A 22,678-nucleotide genomic window follows, 5' to 3' on the forward strand; every position below is an offset into this window, starting at 1 on the left:
TAGAATGAAATGAACCAATTCCTTTAAAAAATGAACTACCCCAATTTACTCATTAGTAATAATTTGAAGAACCTCTTAACTATTAAGGAAATTGAATTAGTAATTTAAAACTCCCAAGAAGAAAATCTCTAGACCTAGATGGTTGCACTAGAGAATTCACCAAATGTTAAAAGAAAAATTCACATCATTTCTAAACACTTTATTTCAGAAAAAAGAGAGGAAAACTTTTCAATTCATTGTATGAACCTTTATTACCCTGATACCAAAACCAAAGAGAATACAAAAAAGAAAACTACAAACCAACACCCATCATAAATATAGACATAAAAATCCTTACAAAGCTATTAGCAAATAAAATTCAGTAATACATAATAAAAAGAATTACACATATCTGATAAAGGATTATCCAAAATGTACAAAGAACTTTTTTAAATTTTTAAAAAATTTATGTTTATTAATTTTTGAGAGTGAGAGACACAGAGAGCAAGCAGGAGAGGCGCAGAGAAAGAGGGAGACACAGAATCCGAAGCAGGCTCCAGGCTCTGAGCTGTCAGCACAGAGCCCGCCGCGGGGCTTGAACTCACAGACTGTGAGATCATGACCTAAGCCGAAGTCAGATGCCCAACTGACTAAGCCACCCAGGTGCCCCCAAAATACACAAAGAACTCTTAAAACTCTGATTTAAAAGTGGGCCAAAGATCTTAACAGACAACTCACCAAAGATGATATGCAGATGGCAAATAAGCATGTCAAAGATACTCCACATAGAGTATCCCACATCATATGTCCACCCACATCATATGTCCACCCACATCATATGTCATCATAGAAACACAAATTAAAACAATGTGAGATGCCACTACACATTCATTAGAATGACCAAAATATGGAACCCTGACAACGTAAAATGCTGGCAAAGATGCAGAGCAATAAGAAATCTCATACACTGCTGGTGGGAAGACAGCTTGTCAGTTTCTTAGGAAACTAAACATACTCTTACCATAGACTCTGGCAATAGTGCTCCCTCCTTGGTATTTACCCAAAGGAGGTCAAAAAACATCCACACAAAAACCCACATATGGGTATTTTCAACAGATTTATTTGTAACTGCCAAAACTTAGAAGGAACCAAGATATCCTTCAGTAGGTGAATAAATAAAATGGAATACATCCATACAATGGAATATTATTCAGCACTAAAAAAAAAAAACGAGCTATCAAGACATGAAAAGACATGAAGGAACCTTAAAATGCATATGACTAAGTGAAAAAGACCAATCTAAAAAGGCTACTGTAGGATTCCAATTATATGACATTATGGTAAAGGCAAAACTATGGAGATAAAAAGATCAGTGATTGCCAGGGACATGTGGGAAGAAATAGGCAGAGCAGAAGGGATTTTTAGGGCAGTGATATTATGATGGATATAGGTCTTTATACATTTGTCCAAATAGGATGTACAATACCAAGATTGAGCCATAAGGTAAACTATAGTCAAGGTGATTATGATGTGTCAATGGAGGTTCACTTTTGGTAAAAAATGTACTGCTCTGATGAGTGATATTGATAGTAGAGTAGGGGAGGCTGCACATGTGTGGCAGCAAAATATGTGAGAAATCTCTGTACCTCCAACTCAATTTTTCTGTAAACCTAAAACTGCTCTAAGAAAGTAAAGTCCTAAAAAAAAAAAAAAAGATAAAATGTATTTCACCAAAGAGGATACACAAAAGGCAAATAAGCACATGAATGTTAATAGGTAAATACAGATTAAAATCAAAATGAACTATCAGTACACACCTATTAGAATGACTGAAATAAAAGTGAAATAAAAAGAGCAACACCACCAAATGCTGACAAGAATGTGGCGAAGAAACTGGATCACTCATACATTGTGGGTGGGAATATAAAATGGGGCAACCTCTATGGAAAATGGTTTAGCAGCTTCTTAAAAAACTAAACATGCAACTACCATACAACCCAGCAGTTGCACTCCTGGGCATTTATCCCAGAGAAATGAAGACTTCTGCTCAAACAGAAAACTGTACACGTTTGTTTATGTCAGCTTTATTTATAACTACAAACTAGCAACACAAAATGCCTTTCAATGTGTGAATGATTAAACTATGGTACATGTATGCCATGGAATACTACTCAGCAGTACAAAGGAACAAATTATTGATACACTCAACAGCGTGGATGAATCTTCAGAGATAATGCTGAGTGAAGAAAAGCCAATCCCAAAAGGTTACATACTGTATGATTTCATTTATAAAACCTTCTGGAAATGACAAAATTATAGAAACGGAGAACAGATTAGTGATTGCCAGAGATTAATGAGGGGCTGGGGCAAGAGGGAAAGTATGTCTATAAAAGGGCAACACCAGGGGCGCCTGGGTGGCTCAGTCAATTAAGCATCCGACTTTGGCGCAGGCCATGATCTCATAGTTTGTGAGTTTGAGCCCTGCATCATCGGGCTCTGTGCTGACAGCTCGAAGCCTGGAGCCTGCTTCAGATTTTGTGTCTCCCCCTCTCTCTAACCCTCCCCTGATCACTCTCTGTCTCTCTCTCTCTCTTGAAAATAAACATTAATTAAAGGGCAGCACGAGGTGTCTTGCAATGATGGAAATATTATTTTGGCTGTATCAATGTCAATTTCCTGGTTGTGACACCATAGTACAGTTTTGCAAGATACTACCACTGGGAAACTGGATAAGGATATACCAGATCTCTGTATTATTTCTCACAACTGCATGTAAAGGTATAAATTATTTCTAAATAAAAAGTTCAATTTAAAAAAAATTAAAATGTGAACATGAAATTGATTAGAATCAGAAATCAATGAACTTGATAACACAGAAAAAAAAATTAACTCAAGAAACTTTTGAACAGAGTGCTCTGACTATACATTGTTCCTAGGATATAGCCTAAAGACCAAAACATGCAAAGATTCTTGAACTTTATTCATCAGTTTGTTGTTGGTAGTGGTACTAATGTACTAATCCCTACACTATCCTGTGTGTAGCTGAGAATAAAGGAAATGAGTAAATATTATGATGTATTGGAAACCAGGATTTTTACTCAGAGAGAAGCAAGGTACAAATATGTATTGGGGAAAGGTGATGGGAATGGGCATGGGCGGACACACACGGACGGATGGACGGACGGACACACACACACACACACCCTATCCACTGAACGGGCCTAAATGCAGTAACATCTCAGAGAAATAAGCACACCAAAAGCCCAGATAATGGTTTCCATGCCATTCATCACTAAAAGGAATCTGGGATCCTTAGAAAAACAATGCATTTCTGGTCTGAGGCACAGAAATTACTAGGTAAGCCTGGAACAATTTGTTCCAGAAAATAGGGAAGTACTCAAAAAACTGACAGGAACATGTCAAAAGGACACAGAAGCCAGCTTGAAGGGGCTCTCACTGACCAAATTTAAGACAGTTTGAGCATCAAGAGTTATGTTTACTTATAACAAATAAAAGAGAAGCAAGTAATCTATAGTAATACTTAAAAAAGATGGTATGCAGGTAGAAAAGAAAACCCTCTTCTTTTTTTTTTTTAAAAAAAGGTGTATTTATGTATTTTGAGAGACAGAACAGCGCATGCGCACAAAGAGGGGAGAGGGGGAGGGAGAGGGAATGAATGAATGAATGAGAATCTCAAGCAGGCTCAGTGCTGTCAGGGCAGAGTACCACATGAGGGCTTGATATCACAAACTGTGAGATCATGACCTGAGCGAAAAATTAAGAGTCGGACACTTAACCAACTGAGACACCCAGGTGCCCCCCCAACCTCTTTTTTATAAAACAATTCCATCAATGGTAGAAAGAATGGCAGAATTAGAAAATCACTGTTATGCAACCACCAATGTAATAAGTGATCCACTTAAGACTCCTCAGTCAATACTAAAATCACTAGGATAAAGTCTGTTAGAGAACAGAATATTCATTGTCAAAGTATCCCACAGATAGTATGCTAAAAACAAAAGGAATAAAAAAGGTTTTTAAAAAGAAAAACAATAAAGGGGAAATGTATCTTTATAAAAGACTTGTCAGTTACCACCTTAGCATTAGCAGTAGTGGAACACCTCAACATTCTATGTCTTCTCACGTGATAGGATACAATATCACCTCTGTAATAACTCAATGAAAATGTTAACCTAAATCTAATCATGATTAAACAATTAGGCAAACTTAAAATATGGGAAATGCTACAGGCAGTTAACTTGGATTGTTCAAAAATTTCAATGTCATCCCCCCAAAAGTGTGATTATTCTAGAATGATTAAAAGAAACTAAAACGATATAATAATGAAATCCGATGTATGAATCTTGATTGGACCCTGAATTTTTTAAAAAGTCAGCTATAAAAGTCATTTTTTGACAATTAAGGAAACTGTATATCAGATAGCACTGCTGAGTTCGTGTTAATTATCTTAGATGTGACTAGTATTGTAATTATATAGGAAAATGTCCTCATTCTTAAGAAAGGCATGCTGAAAATACCAAATCATTACACTCTCAGTGTTTTTATTTCACTAAAGTCTGTTGTAATGAGATACAGAGGAAGAAATACACATCTGTATCACACCAAAATAATCTAGTTTTATAAGCACTAGGCAAGTTTAAAGAATTTGTCCTGAAAGGACTGTTTTAGGGCATTGTGCAGACACAGCTGGAGGGATTTATTATATATTGTTGGCACTCCGGTACTTAACGTTTTTGGCAGTGTGCTTACAGAATATTGTTAACTATCAGAAAATTGAAGAACCAACAATTATAACAGGAGAAACACAGAATGAAAATTCTGTCAACCTAAGTAAAGTAATTTGCAAAGACTACAATTAAGTGTCCTTTGTCCAACATTCTAGCAGCCAGGACTACTGTATCAACTAGTACTTGGGCCATTTTTCCATATAAAATCAGCATTCCAAATGATGGCCACGTATGACCACAGGATCCTAACAAAGCTTCTAAATCATTAAAATTAAACATGTTCATTTCACTTTAATACAATGTAACTTTTATAATATTCTGATCCTTTGAAACCTTCTGACCCTTATTTGCTATATATGAAAGCTATTAACTGGTATATCTAATAAACCAGAACTATCCATTGCTTAAACAATGGTGGAAAACAGGATGCAGGAGGGGCATGGGAGTTGGAGTACATTGTCAGATTTCATGACAAGAAGTAGATAATCATCACATAGTAACTATTACAAAACAGACCTTCCAATGGAGGGTAACAAAAAACTGATTAATTTCTAAATATATTTTTCACAATGTATATACTACCTTTGCTGTTTTGAGTGTTTAACTGAACAAATGAGTATGGTCACAAAGTGAATTTCAGATTAAACATTAAACATTTGTGGAAGGGAGAAGGAGCTGGAGACTGGCAGTCATTACACCATGAAACTGGTGCTATTATTATCTCTATATTAAAAGTGAGGAAACTGAAAGAGGTTAACTTCCCTCAAACCATATAACTGGTCAAGTGGGCAGATCCAGCATTCAAACACCAAGTCCAAGCCAGAGCCTGCCCTCAGGATGATTATACTAGCTGGTATTTCTATATATTGTTTGTTTGGTTTTCTTGAGGAGGGGCTCAAGCCACTTTTACTAAATACTTGCACTAAGTACTTTGCGTGTGTCACTTAATCCTCACAACCACCCTGTGAAATAGGAACCTCTATTCCTGTTTTCCAGAGGGAACATTAAGACTGACTGAGAGAGGTTGACTAACCTGTCCAAGGTCACACTGCCAATAAATGGAGGAACCATGATTCCAATTAAGGTGTATCAGACTCCATGGCCCTTGTCCCTTCTAGGATTACACTGTGCGTTCCTCATTTTATGTATAAACCATTCTTTATTTTTCAAGAAAGCAAATCTTCTACTAGACAACTTTTGACTGTTAAACATATGTTACTACTATTGTTTGGAATTAATAACATTTCTCTATAATATTCTTTTAATAAATGAAATTCTACAGTATGAGAGAATAAACCTAAACAAAATGGGGGTCTTGGAATGTAGGAAATTACCACAGAAACATCCTCAAAAGCTATCCAGTTCAAATCCCTAAATGCAACAGGCTTGGAAGCCAGCAATAATTAATGGTATGCATGCAAATCTAACAACAACCAAAAGGGTTTGCACCAGTTAGGGATCAGCTGAGGATATGAGGTGACTGAAGATTCATGTTATACAATACACTGTTAAGTAGTTTTTAAAAGCACAGTTTTTATAGTGTTTGCAACCACTCTGAAAATGCTCATATTGCATACAATTGCCCTTCTTTTAAAATCAGAAACCGTTCTTATTTTACTTTATTTACTGAATTCCTGCTTATTCCAGAAAGAATTTAAAACAGCTGAAAGTCATCCTCACTGTACCCTGAGTGGAACCAAATGCCCCAGAGCCCTGGTTGGCACTTGGTTTGTAAGATTCTGATGTACATTTGCCATATACAGCCAAAGTGACTACAGGTAACCTTCAGCAAGTTTCCTAATCTAAAAAATGACGGTAGTAGCAATACCTACCTCACAGGGTTGTTCTAAGGTTTAAGTGAGGTGACACATGCAAAAAGATGATGCCTGCAAATATAAAGATTGCATGCAAAAAGAGATGCCTGCAATAAGCACCGTTATTGTTGTTGTTGAAGTTGATGTGTGTTATGATTGAAGCACCATGTGGATGGAAAAACACCCATCAGTTTTCTCTTTCTTTGAAAGGCTTTGAGGAATCTCACTCAGAACTTCATGTCACATTTGTCTTCTTAACTCCATATCCTCTTCCTTCAGCCACTAGACATGATAAGAAGCCTCATTCTTAGGGGGAAAAAAAAGCTTCCGCTGACTCCTTTATCCAATAAAACTACCACTCCATTTTTTTTTGATAGTTTTCACCATCAAACTTCTTAAATATATTTTTCTGTAGCAACTGCTATTGATATGATTGAGATGCCCCTTAGGAAAACCAGCAGGCATTACCCTGGCTAAGTCAGAACTTGATTTTGTGGGTTTACCCTAAGTTGTGTAGAAGCAGGAAACCAAAACAAATACAATGACACAAAAACCACAATGCTAATACACTACCTAGTGGAGACAAGTATATTTGCTAAAAGGTCCTAAGAGTTAAATTCTCTAATCAGCTCCTCTCTCTACAGAAAATCGATAAACAGGAAACCAACTTATAGCCAAATATTTGTAGGACAGTCCAATCATACAGACCAGATATTTAAGTTCTAGGCAGTGTTATCACCTTCTCTGAACAGTTCTGAAAAAAACACTTCCAAATTCTGCCTCTCCAATACCCATTTTTCTATATTTCCATGCTGCCCATCCACCTTCTGCTGCGACAGTCTTTCTTTAGATATGTTAATACCATCTATTAGACTACATCAAGTCCCACTCTTCCTGCTTTCAATCTGAAAAAGACAGACATCTTTTAAGATGTCTTCTGCAAAAAACTGAACTAATCTATTATGTGATTTTATTAAGCCAACTCTGAGTTCTGCTGGTGGCACCAACATCATACCACGTACACTACCCACCCACCCCTGTCACCTTCTAATCACTTTTTCTTCCTTAACTCTTAACTTAGATGTCATTCCCCATCACATCTCATGACCTCTTTACAGTTCTCATTCTTCTGTATTTCATTTTTGCAAGTGTTAAATTTTCCACTCATTTCTTAACAATTTTTCCCATCACTGGCTTTGGTGGAGCCAAAAACTGTTGATTTTGTGCATTAATTTTAAATTACTCTGTAGAACCTATGGTGGTTAAGAGTCTCGGTCCTAGAATCAGACAGGCCTGGATCCAAATCCAGGCTCTACTTTTACTAGCTTAACTTCCCTAAGCCTCCTTCCTCAATTGTAGAATGGACATAATAACATAATTGTCTATTTAGTGCTTAGCATAATAAGCTTACTCTGGTACAAAGTAATCACTCAATAAATATTAACTGTAATTTCTGTGTCCTAATTTTCAGCTCCTGTCATTCTATTCTTTTCTTTCTAGTTTGAAGAATTTACTGTCTCAAATAGCTTTGACTAATACTGCAATTAAATATATTCTTTTTTTTTAAATGTTTATTTATTTTTGAAAGAGAGAGAGACAGAGTGTGAGCAGGGAAGGGGCAGAGAGAGAGGGAGACACAGAATCCAAAGCAGGCTCCAGGCTCTGAGCTGTCATGTCAGCACAGAAGCCTGACACAGGGCTCGAACCCAGGAGCTGTGAGATCATGACCTGAGCTGAAGTCAGATGCCTAACTGAGCCACCCAGGTGCCCCTGCAATTAAATATATTTTTGAAGTTACTGTTGTGAGACTAAACCTTTTACCCTCTTCTTCAGCAATAAAGAAAATCACTATTTGTATATTTTGCCAATTTCTAAGAAATAAGCTGCCGAAAACTGATTTAATCTTCATACTTTCTTTTTTTAAAGATTTTATTTTTAAGTAATCTCTATACCCAACATGGGGCTCAAACTCACCACCCCGAGATCAAGAGCCACACACTCCAACTAAGCCAGCCAGGCACCCCTAATTTTCATACTGTTTCTTAAAACACTCATTTCCCTCTGCTTCTGCAATAAAATATGCAAAAAAATAACTTTCCATATTTTTCTTCCCTCCCGGACTCTGCTGCAAGCTGATCCTCCTGTACCCAGATATTAGTGTTCTAAATATTAGCATTCTAAAGGGAAAGCCTAAAGATTTTCATTTCTCATACCATAGTCCCTCCCTTGGTGATCTTCTGGCTTCACCATGGCCACAACTGTAATCTAAAAATAAGTAAATGACTTCTATTTTATCTCTAGTGAAGACCTCTCCTCTAAGTTCTAGATCCCTGCATCCAATTGCCTACTCACATTATTACTATGTGATGACAAGGCAGCTTAAACTCAATAGATCCAAAACTGAATTCCTGGTCTCCCAGGATTCATGATTCAAAACTGGATTCACAATCCATGCTCAGCCAAACCCTAGCTCTTCTTTAATATTTTCTTTTTGTTAGTGAATGAATGGCACTACCATCCATCCTATATGCATGAGGCGGAAGTCTAGAAGTTATCCTTTATAACTTTTCTCTTCCTCTATCTCCAAATTAATAATCTATTCCAATCCATTTATTGATATTATTGAATGAATTTCTATTTTACAATAATAACAAAATAATCTCCCTTGCTAGTTTCATTCCTCTACTGCCCATATCACTGCTATCATGTTAAGGTCTCTATCAACTGAAACCTCAGACTACCCACCTTCCCTGTTCATTTCAACAATCTAATTTGTTATGCCTTCTACATGTTCTACCTATTCTTGCCACAAAATCTACTTTTTATCTGCATGTGATTTATTCTTTCCCATTCCTCTTCCCTAGCCAAGCTATGTCTTTTTTTTCCTCTCAAAACTCCTCTTGGAATCCTTCACTCAGTAATTCCATCCAATATCGCTCTTTACCGGGGGAAGAAAAAAAGTTACACGTTCAGGGCCATAGTTTCTTCAACTAAATAACCTATTTTTAATAGTGACACCTACAGTACGTATCATAGTTTTCCTCCCAGACATGATTCTCAAACTCTGCCATTATCCAAACGCTATTTCCTTTAATAATACATCAAGTACCACATCTATGAATATATACATGTTTTATATGTCTTTTATGAACATGTATATATTTTTAGTCTTTTCTATTTCCTAAGGTTATGAATTTCACAAGTTTAACACGAACCATATATAACTGAACTTTCTTCATTTGTTCTGAAATTCCTCTCTCAAATATCAAAGTGGTCCTCTCATTTTACCATTTTCTGATTTGGTGAACAAGTTGATAGTTTTCTCACCCTTACCATTTATGATTTTATTTAAAAAATTTTTTTATGTTTATTTATTTTTGAGAGACAGAGTGCAAGCAGGGAAGGGGCAGAGAGAGAGGGAGACACAGAATCCTGAGCTGTCAGCTCAGAGCCTGACGCAGGCCCAAACCCATGAACCATGAGATCATAACCTGAGCTGAAGTCGGACACTTAACCGACTGAGCCACCCAGATGTCCCTCATTTGTGATTTTAAAGGAATACAAAAATAAATATAGTATTAATCACGTCCTTATACTCTGCTTAAATGGCACGGTCCAGCTGTATTCATATTTATATCCCTAACTTCCATAATAATGTCTCACAAAGAAAAAAGTGCTCAATATACATTAAACAGAATTTAAAAATTCAGCTTAGGACTGATGCTGTAATGTTTGTGAGTGCCAAAAAGAAAGCAGAACTTCTCAAATGTGTGAGCTCTGCATCTTTTCAAGAAAAATGATATTTGGACTAAAAAAGGGATAGAAAGAATTGATTCCCAGTATAGGACAGAAGACTGTAACAAAGCACCTTGGTGCTGCTCTCAATGAAATGAAGCTTCTTGTGAATGTGATCACTGAATTGCTGCCAGTGGAGGAAGCATGGATACCTGGAGGGTTGCCAAAGACTGGAAACAAGCAAATAAATGCAGATCTGATTTTTAAAGAAAAGAACTGACGATAGTCCAGTAGACTCGACATCAATCCTTTCCTAATTCAGATATTTTATTTAAAAAATAGCTTCTAATCCCTAAGAAAAGAAAATGGTAAGCATTTGTGGAGCCAAACTAAATAACCAGACTAATCAAATTTCCTTTCTTCTTTAGAGAGTGTGTTTATAGATAGATCACGTATTAAAAAGAAGCAATATAAATAGTGTCAGATATCAAAAAGGTAGGATTTCAACAAGGTATATGACCAGGCTCTCATTATACCACATGGATAAGATAAATACAATACTAAGTGGCTAGCTAATTATTTGAATGACCATAACAATGAGTGCTTCTTAATGAACTGCCATCAACTTAAAGGTCAGTCCTACCTGTGAGCTTCAGGTTTCTTGTATGTGGCCTTCTCCTATTCAACAATTTTATCGATAATTTGAATGAAGATGCAAAAGGTTACTATACTACTGTTGGCATCCCATATATGACTCACATGAAACTAGGGGGCTCAAATATGGACTAAGAAAGAGCTGGGATCTGAAAAAACGATAAGCCAGATAAATGGATAATTCTAATGAAGATGAAATTTAATGGGGAAAAACATCTAAGGTATCAGAGTCCAAAGAAATCCATATATAACTGTGCAATGGGCAAGCATCATGACTTAACTGCCATGTACGTAAAACAAACAAAAAAGGGGCTTAATGTCTTTAGTCGACAGCAATCTTAGTTCAATCTGACAGCAGCAAGCTCAATATGATGAGGATATGAGAAAAGCTAATGTGCTGCTAGATGCAGCAGTAGCAGTATCTCACACATGGGAGACAGCAGTCCTGCTCGACTCAAACCACAATTGGGATATTACGTACCCTTCTAAGGGTCACAGTCTTCAAAGGATCACAACCATACTGGCACAAATTCAGAAAAGAACAACCAGGATGCTCTGGAGCCTGGATACTATTCCACACAAGGAGAGGCAGAAGGGACTAGAGATTTATAAACAGGACAAAACAATGCCCGAGAGGAAAACGATGGCTACTTTCATTCAGTCACTCAACGAACATGAATTTCAAATCTATTTCAGGCCAGACATTGTGACAATGGCTGGGAATACAGAGAGAAGACAGTCTATGTCCGTGGAATATTCATATGTATATCTGAAGGGCTGGAAAAAAAAAAAAAAAAACATGATCTAAAAAAGGATTAGACTGTTCTACATGATTTCATAAGGTAGAAATAAGACCAGTGGAAAGAAGTTAGAAAGTAACTGATTTTATTTTAGCTCCATATGAGACTATTTTTAAGAATCAAAGCTACCTGAGAAGACTGCAAGGTTCCTATCAGGAATGTTGGTACTTAGTGGAGAGACTGCTGAAATAAGACAGGCACTGACCTGACCGTCTTTAATGTTCCTCATATTCTGTACTATGATTCTATACCTCCCTAGAAAATGGACTCTCACCAGATTCATCGTACTTGTGCACTTCAGCATCACAGGTTTCTTACAGTTGCTACTTCCAACTTTGTATCCTGTCCCCCACTGAAATGATGCTTTATAATGAGGAATGATCTGACAGCAATAGGAATAATGAAATATAGGAAGAACCTGACCCTTCAGCAGACAACACCAAAAAATCAATACTGTTCAATGTAAAGAAAAGGCAGGAATTCTCCTATTCTTCAAATCATAAATTCAATTTAAAATATCCCCCTGTGTTCAATTAACGTAAACAAGGACTTGTCAATGTACTGCATCTCTTGTTGGGAGCCATTTTTTCCTAACCAACAAGGAAAAAACAATTTTAACTTAAGATCACTTCCAGAATTTGTGTCCTGAATAAACATTCCAAAAACCTCTATTATAAGGGTATGTTGAAACTTAAGTTTATAACATATTTCTTTAAATGATGATTTATTGGATACAGCAGGCCTAATATCGTGAACTAATCAAATTGTGGAATTCTGATTAAATGGCTACTTAAGTTTAATACGTTTTAAAAATCACAGGCAGGATAAACATAGAGAAAAGGTCTAGACCAGTTAGCTCTGGCTTTTGTAAATTGGTTTGAGATTATTAAAGCTTACTTTCATTTATTTTATTTCGTAATTTTAAAACAGTCTCATATATTGGCTCTATACGCTACAACTAGGTATTGAAGGAGTTCACCCTTCCAAACTGTTAATATTAACTTCTCGGAAGCTTTCTCTTACACTTCAGTGTTTTCTCAATTTGGATACAATAAATGGGCCACAATTCGATTTCCAAGGGCTCTTTCTTTTAACGAGCAGCCTGAAAAAAACAAAAGTGAGAAAGGGGAGCATTTCCACTAGCCCTGAAAAAAGGCTCCCCTCTGGCTGTCAACTCTGACGGCGCTCTACCATTTCTCAGCACAGTGCCTGGTCATTTCAGATAAAAAAGCAAGGGGGAAGAAAAAAAAAAAAAACCCTCCAGTTTTCCTGGGACGGGGAGATCCCCTTTTGCAGAAGTGGCTAAAGCTAAGCTCCCCACGGGATTTCATCTCGTTGCCAAGGCAGCGCCAACCGAGGCGTCCGGCGCCTCGGGCAGCTCCCGCCTGCCCGCCGGGAGCCCAGGGTGGCTCCAGCTAGCAGCTGGATAGTCCCCGCCGAGCCGAGAGCCCCCGCCGAGCCGAGTCCCGCGACCGCAGAGTGGCAACCGCGACCCGGGACACCGAGCGCCCTGGGACGGCGGCGGAAGGAGGGGAGACGCGGCTCGACTTACAGTGACACCATCCTAGGTGACAGCACCAGTGCAGCTTGAAGCACTTGCCATGGCTGTGCGTGGCACAGATGGAGAGCCCGTCGCACGGCTGGAAGTCGGGTCTTCGGGCAGCGCAACTCCGCGCCAGGGCCTGAGCCTCGTCCACTTTCTCGCTCTTCCAACCCCGCTCGGACGCCGACGCCGACGCCGCACTCATTTCCGCTCCCTCCGCGGAGCCGAGGCCGGGAGCCGGGAGAAGCGGCGTCTGGGCGGGCAAAAAGCCGAGCAGGCTGCAGACGTGGGAGGGCGCGGGCCGGGAGTCACGCCAGCGCGTGGCGGTGGCGGCGGCGGTGGTGGTGGTGGCGGGAGCACGGCGGTCCCAGGCTCGCAGAGGAGCCGCCCCGGGCGCTGCGACCGGGGGCTGGGCCTGCCGCCGCCCGCCTCCCTCCGCCGCGGCGCGCGCCGCGTCCCCACGTGCACACGCACGCGCACACACACGCGCGCGCCGACCGGCGCCGGCCGATGCTAGCCTGGCCTCTTCGCACACACTAGCGGCGTCCCCTCCTGTCACAGCGAGTCTCTGACACACACTCATTCATTCCTCCGAGACCGACCCCAACCGACGGACGGCCATTATGAACACACACACGCCTTGGCGGCTTGGTGTTCACACGCACAGCGGCTTGCGCGCGCGCTTCCCACACACACTTCCAGCCGAGCTGGGTCGTCTGGAGAACTCCACCGAGGGCCGGGCGCACCGAGGACACGCCCATCCTAACCGCTCGGGGGGCCGGTCCCTGCGCATCCGCCAGCGAGGTTTTCTCGCACACACAGCGTCTCCCCTCGAGCGGCTCACGTTTCCCCCAGTACACACCTCCCGGAGGGGGCACAGAGGCCCCTCGGAGGCGCGCGCACGTTCACGCTCGCGCGCACTACCCCAGGGCAAGCCACCCGCTCCAGGTGCGGCCGCTCAGCCACGCCTCCGGAGCTCTAGCCGCCGGCCCCCGAGACGCCAGCCACGCCGCTTCGCCGCCCGCGGTAACCAAGGCCCGCCGGCCCTGAGCGCGCCCGCCCGCCCCAGTCCCGCAGGGGACTGCAGCCCCGCCTTGCTGAGCGGGAAAGTAACCGGGGTGGGTGTGTGGGTGTCTCAGACACAGAGATGCATTTGTGGTGCACAGGACTGGGGTGTGGAATGTGTTGCGTGTGTGTGTGTGTGTGTGTGTGTGTGTGTGGTATGTAGGTGTGTATGGTTGCTATGCGGAGTATGTGTGGTGGGTATCTGTGTGTAGTTGGATGTGTTCAAGTGTGTACATGGTATGTACGGAATGTATGTGGTGTGCGTGATGCATGTGACATTACATGGTGTGTGATGAGGTGTGTGTATACAGGAGTATGTGGTATGGATGTATATGACCAGGGTGGATTGTGGGTGGTGTGTGTGTGTGTAGTGGAGTATATGTGGTCTGTGTAGTATGTGCAGCTGTGTATGTGTGTGTATTTGTACACGATGTGCGGGTGGATGTGGTTATATACGTGTTGTGTATATGTGTATGGTGTCTGTGTGTCATCGTGGTACATGTGACTGGTATGTCAAGTGTGGGTGCACAGTGCATATATGGGTAGAGCTGGGTATGCGTGATACATGCGGGTGTGGGCACACAAACAGGACTCCTGTTTGCTGTGGACTCTCGTGTGTGCCTCTGTGTGTTGATGCCTGCACTGGCCAGCGAGTGTGGCTGACCCGGATGGTGGCTGCGACTCCTCCGCACAATCAGCTTGCCTTCTTCCCTCCTGGGGACAAGTTGCTCCAAATAGATTTTCCATGCCAGGCTCAGCTGCTGAGAACCCACCCCAGGCTGGATTCAGTGAAGAGAAAACAAACCATTTGCTCCCAGGGAGCATAGCATGGTTAGGAATTAGTGTTTCCCTGCAACAAGGCCAGAACCTAGCCTTGAACACAGAATAGGAGGGAACCTACTCTCGGTATTTGCCAGACGTTTTTCCGAGCAAAGGAAAATGCCTGTAATTGCCAAGGTTCAGGGAACACCAACAAAGCCTTTCAGCACAAATGTTGTGTGGGAACATGTTTATGCCCAGGTCCGCTTTCTCCGTTACTTTATTCCTTTCCTGCTTTGCACTGACTGAGGAGACTCATCATGGTTTTGAAATAACGAAATTCATCTTCAAGCACTGAAAATCCTTGCTGCCATAAGCAATCTTTGATAATTTTCCCTTTTATTTAACCTAAGCTTGAGAAGGGAAATGTAATTTGCATATATCTCATTCTAGTGAAGTCTTCATTTATTAGGGGTTAGGGAGAGATTCAATTTGGTGGCAAAGGAATTTTCAAGAAAGATGTAAATCAAAATCACAAAATACGGTTCCCCCAATAACATTGAAACAGTTATAAATATGAAGCATCATCTCTTCAGCTTCAGCCCCAGGTGCCCCTGTCCTGAAAAACATCCTAATGAAATACATCCCTGACTCATAAAATCTATCTATGCTGGCTATTAATTTCAGTCTGACCCACCTCAGAATAACATGAGTAAAAGGAAAACTTAATCAAATAAATCCTGAATCCAGTATTGCTGTAGCAAGCCAACCCAGAATTTTTTTAACAAAGGGGGATTTCCATCTCTTCTACCCTATTTTTCTCCTTCCCCACCCATAAGCTCTTTAATACTTCCCAGATTATATAAGGCCTTATAACAGAATCTTTTCAGCATTTTACTAATATTTAAACAGCATCCTCCCACTGCCTTTTACTCTAGGGTAAAAACCACGTTATAAGATTCTATTACATATGAAACCATACCATCTTAGCTAGTGACAAATGAGGATGAGAAATAATGCAATGTAGCACCTTATAACCAGGAGGCAAGGTAAATTACCCAAATATCCTTCTTTATGTTAGCCACAAGATTTGAAGCTGAGAAGCCTTTACATTTTCTGTAACACAAAACTCATTCCATCCCCTTGCCCTAAAGATGCTATTAACCTCTACTCTGCAGTGGAGCGGGAGGAAATAAGTGTCCTGTGACCTCTCAAACATATATACATACAGCATTCAGGATGTGTTGTCACGATACAAGTTTGTTTTTTTTTTTTTTTAATATTTATTTTGAAAGGGGGAGAGGGACAGGGAGAGACAGAGAGAGAATCCCAAGCAGGCTCCACACTGTCAGCACAGAACCCAAAACGGAGCTCGGTCCCACAAAACATGAGATCATGACCTAGCCAAAATCAAGAGTTGGATGCTCAACCGACTGAGCCACGCAGGCACCCCCAGATACAAGTTTTTAAAGTATTATTATGGAAAACGAAAAATACACAAAAATGTATTAACTCACTCTTGTTTCATTTATAGCTCCACCCACTCCTGACCCCTATCCTGCCACTGGATTGTTTTGAAGCAAATCCCAGACATCAAATAATTTCACCCATAAATATTTTTGCATTTATCTCTAAAACCATAACCCATAACATCATTATTACATAATAAGATACAATTTGATCATAAATAGGAACTTGTCCCATATCTGCTGACCACCTCTCTGCCTCCTCTTTAAGAATGTCACCGTTCTACCTGGAATTTTCCTCTTTCCCTCTCTTTCTCTTCTGCCTGCCTCTTCAGCTTATGTGCCACTTTCTCAAAGAAGCTTTACTCTGACCAACCTAGTCTGTTATACACATTCTCCCTTAATATCACTTTAAACAAATAATTAAAGAAGGAATTATTGAACTAATGTCTTTCCCCATTCTTCCCCTCCCCTGCCACAAACTGTAAGCTCCTTAAGGGCAGGAAATCTGTCTTGTTCACCATCTTGTTCCCAGTTCTTTGCACAGAGAATAAATGTTGAAGTAGTGAAAATCATTCCACCTCAGACTCCCAAAGGCTGGAAAACTGTAGTAAATTGTTTGCAAATATGTGTGAATAGTTTATATAATTACTCTTCCTATAACCACACTGTTGGATACTCACCCTCCCTACTGACTCTGAACTTAGCTGTGTGTATTAGTTATCTATTGCTATATAACCAATCACTACAAGGTTAAAACAACTCAGTTTCTGTGAGTCAGGCATAACTTAGCTAGGTCTTCTGTTTGAAAGTTTCTCACAAGACTGCAATGAAGCTATGGGGCAGGGCTGCGGTGTCATCCAGAGTTCAATGGGGTTGGGTCCGCTTCCAAGTTCACTCACTCACCGGTTGTTGACAGGATTCAGTTCTTCAAGGAACTGTTGGACTGAGGGTCTCAGTTCGTCACTGGTTATTGGCTAGAGGGCTCTCTCTGTTCCTTGCCACGTGGACCACTCTATAAGGCAGTACACACATGGCAGCTTGCTTTACCAGAGCAAGCACATAGAAAGAGTCAAAGAGAGTGTCACTAACCTAATCTCAGAAGCTATACCCCATCACTTTCATGGAAGCCAATCTTGAGGTCCAGTCTATTGACTTGAGGTCTAATGAATCTATTCATTAGAAGCCAATCTTGAGGTCCAGTCCTCACACAGGGGGAGATTACACAAGGACATGAATATCAGGCAGTAGGAATTATTGGGAACCACTCCACAAGCTGCCTGCCACATCATGTGACTGACTTTAGCCAATGAGAGAATACCAAATTTGGTATCACAAAGATTTCCAAAGAGCATGCTCCGTGGGGTTTCTCTCTTTTTGTGCATAGAACCCTGAGAGCACCAGGTATACAAACTTGATCAAGTCTGCTGGAGGATGAAATGCTTTGTGGAGGAAAATGAAGGTGCCCCACTTGATGAGCAGCTGATCTCTAGCTAATGGTCTACCAACCCCTATCAGTGAGGCTATACTAGATCATCCAAGACCCACTAGTTAACCACAGAAGCGTGAGCAAGTCCAGTAGAAATCAGCTGAGCCAGTCCTGACCTGAACAGCCACCAGGACACATTATAGAATCAGGAGCTACATAAAACAAGTGTTGTAAAACCTGTTGTTTTGGGCTGTTTCTTACCCAGTAAAAGCTAACTGATACACCCACCAACCAACTCTCTCTTGTTGTGGGAAAATTGAGGATTCAAGAGGCTAAGTGACTGGTTCATGTCACAGTGCAGCAGGCATAGTGGGAAAAGTTCTCCAGGACCTGGCATCAGAAAAATACACATGGTCCAAGTCTGTATTTTCAGCTCTGTTGTTTTCTGGCTGGGAGACCTTGGCAAATCCCTTATGCTTTCTGGGCTTCCGTTTCTTTATCAGCAAAATAAAACAGAAGGTTTCCCAGAACATCTTTTTGCACTCAAAGCTATGACTTGTCCAGTTGGTTACAGATCAAGCTAGGGTTAAAATCCTTTTGGTTCAGATGTCATTTGTGAATAATCAGATATTGCCTTCCTATTCCATTGCACATATTTGTCTAATGCTAATGTAAGTTACATCTATTTACACCAACTGTTCTGAACACTTTGATAAATCAAGTCATTACAAATCAGTTACTTTTTGGTTGCTTGATTGAACCAAGCAACTAATTTCACTATGGTTATAAATAACCTGCTAGTAATTGGTCAATTTGTCATATTAAAGCAATTCGAATGATGAAGTAGTTGGAGAAGCTTCCAAATGAGGTACAATTAAATGAGGAGTCTTCTGTGGGGAGGGAGGACACCTCTCTAGCATTGCCGCTGGCATAATTCAGACCCTCACCATCCCCTTCAGCATAAAGGAAAGAAGGGCGGCTTTGGAATCAGGCAGGTGGAATCAATCAAAGCTCAGCTCCACCACCACCTCTAGCTGGGTGATCTTGGGCAAGTTACGTAGCCTCATTTCTTAAATGAGAATTAGAATTCATACCTCATACACTTGCAGTGAACACTAAATATGATAACATATGTGAAGAGCCTAGCACTGGATCTGGCAGATTGCAGATCCTCAATAAGTATTAGTTTCCCACTTCCAAGCATTCCAAATACCTTCCCCGTCAACAGACGCTCCATGCTCCAATCCTTCCTTCAGAATGCTGAGAAGAGAACTCTCTAAAATCTGATATCATATCTGGCCTTAAACACCCTTAACACTTCTCACTGCCTAGTGAAAAAGAATTCATACTTCTTTGTAGGCTATACAAAGCCCTCCTGATGTCTTCTCCAGCTACTCTTCCCCATGCCACCAAATCTGTACCCTCACGGGATTGTTGTTTTGTTTCTGCACATGTAATATCCCCTCCTGCTCGCCTGTGTCGTCCCTCATTCTTCCCTCATCCTTTCCTTTGTCTTGAAGTGCCTAATCTTTTTTATGCATGCAATTCCTACCCTTCCTTCAAGTTCTAGCTCAAATGCTGCTTGAATCCCTTTCTTAGTTCACTCCTTTTTCCATACTCAACGACATGCTGTGCCTACCACTTGGTACCTCAAATAGTAAAGCAGGTACTGTGTATTTCCAGTGCCTGTCATTGTTTTGGGTACTAGGAGATTCTCAACAAATATTTTTGAATGGATACATTAAAAGATTTATGACTAAAAATTCATAGTGTAGAAAAAAGCAAAACATGTTTTCAAAGCTTAAGCCCCCAGAACTAAGAGATTCCTTTGAAACCTTTGAAATTAAAAAGAAGCCTAACTTAAATAAACTTGCTTACAATCTTATTGAATGTCTCACCTCTATAGGTGACCCAGGCTGTAACAACTGTAGACCCAAAGAGGTATTTTAGACATCGCAATAATGACAGACACATAATTGAGAAATATTCATGGTCCCTCTGTAACATTCTGATATGGAACCATGAAGGGCAGGTTTCCGCCAAAGTATCCCATTGTGCCACCATCAGAGGCAAAATAGAAAAACAGATGGACCCCAAACTGGTCCAAAGTAGCATTTCTCTTGTTTTTATAGTGGTGGGAGTGGTTATTATATGTGGATTGTCTTAATATGATTTTCAAAATTCACCATTTTATTCTTCAACTTTCATTTGAAAGGGACACGCCACTTTTGTGCCACTTTTTTTTTTATCAACTAGAGAAATCTTTTTATAGATAAAAAACATCTTAGTGAAAAAATAAACCTCCAGAGTAGGTTTTGAATATAAAGAGGGAGGGCAAAAGGCCAGTCCTTAACGTGCCAAGCAATCAGCCTCCTGTGGGCATCAGTAAACATCCTCCGTGTTCAAGCCCAATAACCACTGGACTTTTCCTGAGTGATGTGATGTGACACTAATAGAAGTAGGAACTGGGTCAATTTTGTGCTCCACACAACACAACCCATTCCTTACGCTCTGACAGTTCACACTTACTTCTGGATGCAATGGACCTATCATAATTTTGAAACAAGAACACTCCGGCTTGTTTTAATGGTAGGATAACACACACATTCTGCCATTTCCATTAAAAAAAATCTGATTTCTTGATGATTAGCAATTAAAATAGTTCAGCTTTAATTAGCTCACTTCAGTCAGTAGCTAAAGGCTAAAATGACAGTGAAGAGCAATCTGGAATACAATGACTGACTCATGGTTTATAAATGAGGCAGCTGAGATACCGCATGCATCCCGTGAAGATGCCAGGCTATGGTCAGCACTCCATCCACACCCAGGGCCCCAAGCACTTGGGCAATGCTGGGCTCATTGATCTCCACAGATAGCAATTGAGTGTCTCCTATGTGCCAGGCTCTGGGTTGGATGCTGGAGATAACTTAAAGGGGAGACATAAACCGATCATAAAAGAGTATAAAAGGTAATTGCTTTGATTAAGGGGTTTAAACAAAGCAAACTAGAAGAATAAGAAAGAAACAGCTAAGTCTGCCTGGAACCATCAAAAAGTACTTCATGGAAAGGGTGACTTAGTAACACCGGCAATGCAGACAAGCTGGGAGTGATGTATTATGGGAGAGGGAACAGCATGCATGCTAGCAAGAAAGGCAAAGGGCTGTTCTGGAAGTCTGTCTTGCTTGGAAGTAATGTGCGCTAAAGGAGCGGTCAGATAAGAGGCAGAATTGGTAGACAGGGGTCAAATCACGTGAAGCCCAACAAAGTTTCGATTTAGTCCTCTAAACCAGTAGTTTTTGAACAGCTCTAAGCTAGAGGCACTTTGTTCATTGGAAACACTTATCAGAAAGCATAAAAGAAACAGATTTGGGAAGCCCAGCTGCTCCTGTTGAGGCATGATATATGCTGGTGAGGAAACCTATGTGTTTGTAACCTCCACAACACCAAAGCCAAACCATTGCTTCGGGAGGGGGAGGTTGTGGTAGGCAGCCTCTACCATGGCTCCCAATGGTCACCACCTCCTGGTATTCACACCCTGCATCATTCCTTCCCTCCAGTATGGGCTGGATCTAGCAACTCCAGAAGTAGTCACGAAGTCACTTCTGAGATAAGGTTGCAAAGACTGTGACTTATGCTGCTTTCATCTCTCTCCCCATCTCTCTCAGAGATCTCATTCTGAGGGAGCCAACTGTCATATTGTGAGTGGTCCTATGGAAAAGCCCACATGGGAAGGAACTGACATCTCTGGCCAATAGCCAATAAGGACACGAAGACTGCCAACTATCACAGGAGTGATCTTGGAAGGAAATCCTCCCAGTTGAATCCTGAGATGAAACCACAGTTCTAGCCAACACCTTGATTGGAGCCTTGTAAGAGACCTCAAGCCAGCTAAGCTACATTCAGATTCCTGACCCAAAGAAATTATGAGATAATAAATGCTTTGCTTGTTTAAGTCTCTAAATTATGGGGCCACTTGTTATGCAGCAAGAGATAACTAATACGGGCACCACTGCAGAATTCTGAGCACAGAGTGATAAGATCAAACGTGAATTTTAAATGTGAACTCAGGAATGAGCCTGCAGGAGAAATTTATTGGCTAGCAAGATGAAGCATTTGCTAGCCCAGGAAGAAGATGAAGAGGGCCTGAGTAGTGGCGGTGGAAAGGAGAAGTGGTATAAATACTGAAGAGGTAAAATTAATAAAACTTGACATTATTTGGTTCTGGGGAGTAAAGGAGTTTCAGGGACAATGCCAGTCATTAGCTAAGGAATGAAGGAGGAGGAACATGTTTATAGAGAAAGAAAAAAAGTTTAATTTTGGCACGTGTGGAGATCAATGTGGCTGAGAGTCATCCTTATGGGGAACACTAATAGTTACTTGGAGGCATGGTACAAAGAAGTCTGAAATCGGGTACTCTATGTAAGAAATTGTACTTACTCACAGAGGCTGCAAACTCCAGTGCCCTTGGGGGTTAAGAAAATAACATAAAGGAGGGAAGAGTTCTGGGTATAAAGTAATAGGGAACAGTGGAGACTGTGTTGAACTGCAAGGTGCCTGCCTTACTTAAAGGTATCAAAGCCAAACACACTTGAACCACTGCTCTCTGGGAGGCTGAATTCAGCTTCAATAGAAGCTGGTTTTAACAGAATTCCTGAGGAAGATATCACAACAGAGTGAAAAGGGCAC

The 22,678-nt window shown here is 40.8% G+C and overlaps 1 protein-coding gene across 1 annotated transcript in view; it reads right to left on the reverse strand.

Annotated features, from left to right (window-relative positions):
- The window catches only part of CC2H3orf70 (chromosome C2 C3orf70 homolog), a 93,335-nt gene extending 79,646 nt beyond the window's left edge, over positions 1-13,689 (reverse strand). The window contains exon 1 of the mRNA XM_030329726.1: positions 13,283-13,689. Coding sequence (XP_030185586.1) covers positions 13,283-13,478 — 196 coding nt within the window. The 5' untranslated portion in view covers positions 13,479-13,689. The remainder of the gene's footprint in view (positions 1-13,282) is intronic.
- Positions 13,690-22,678: the final 8,989 nt, after the last annotated feature.

This window comes from Lynx canadensis, chromosome C2 (assembly GCF_007474595.2).
Source record: "Lynx canadensis isolate LIC74 chromosome C2, mLynCan4.pri.v2, whole genome shotgun sequence".
Classification (NCBI taxonomy): domain Eukaryota; kingdom Metazoa; phylum Chordata; class Mammalia; order Carnivora; family Felidae; genus Lynx; species Lynx canadensis.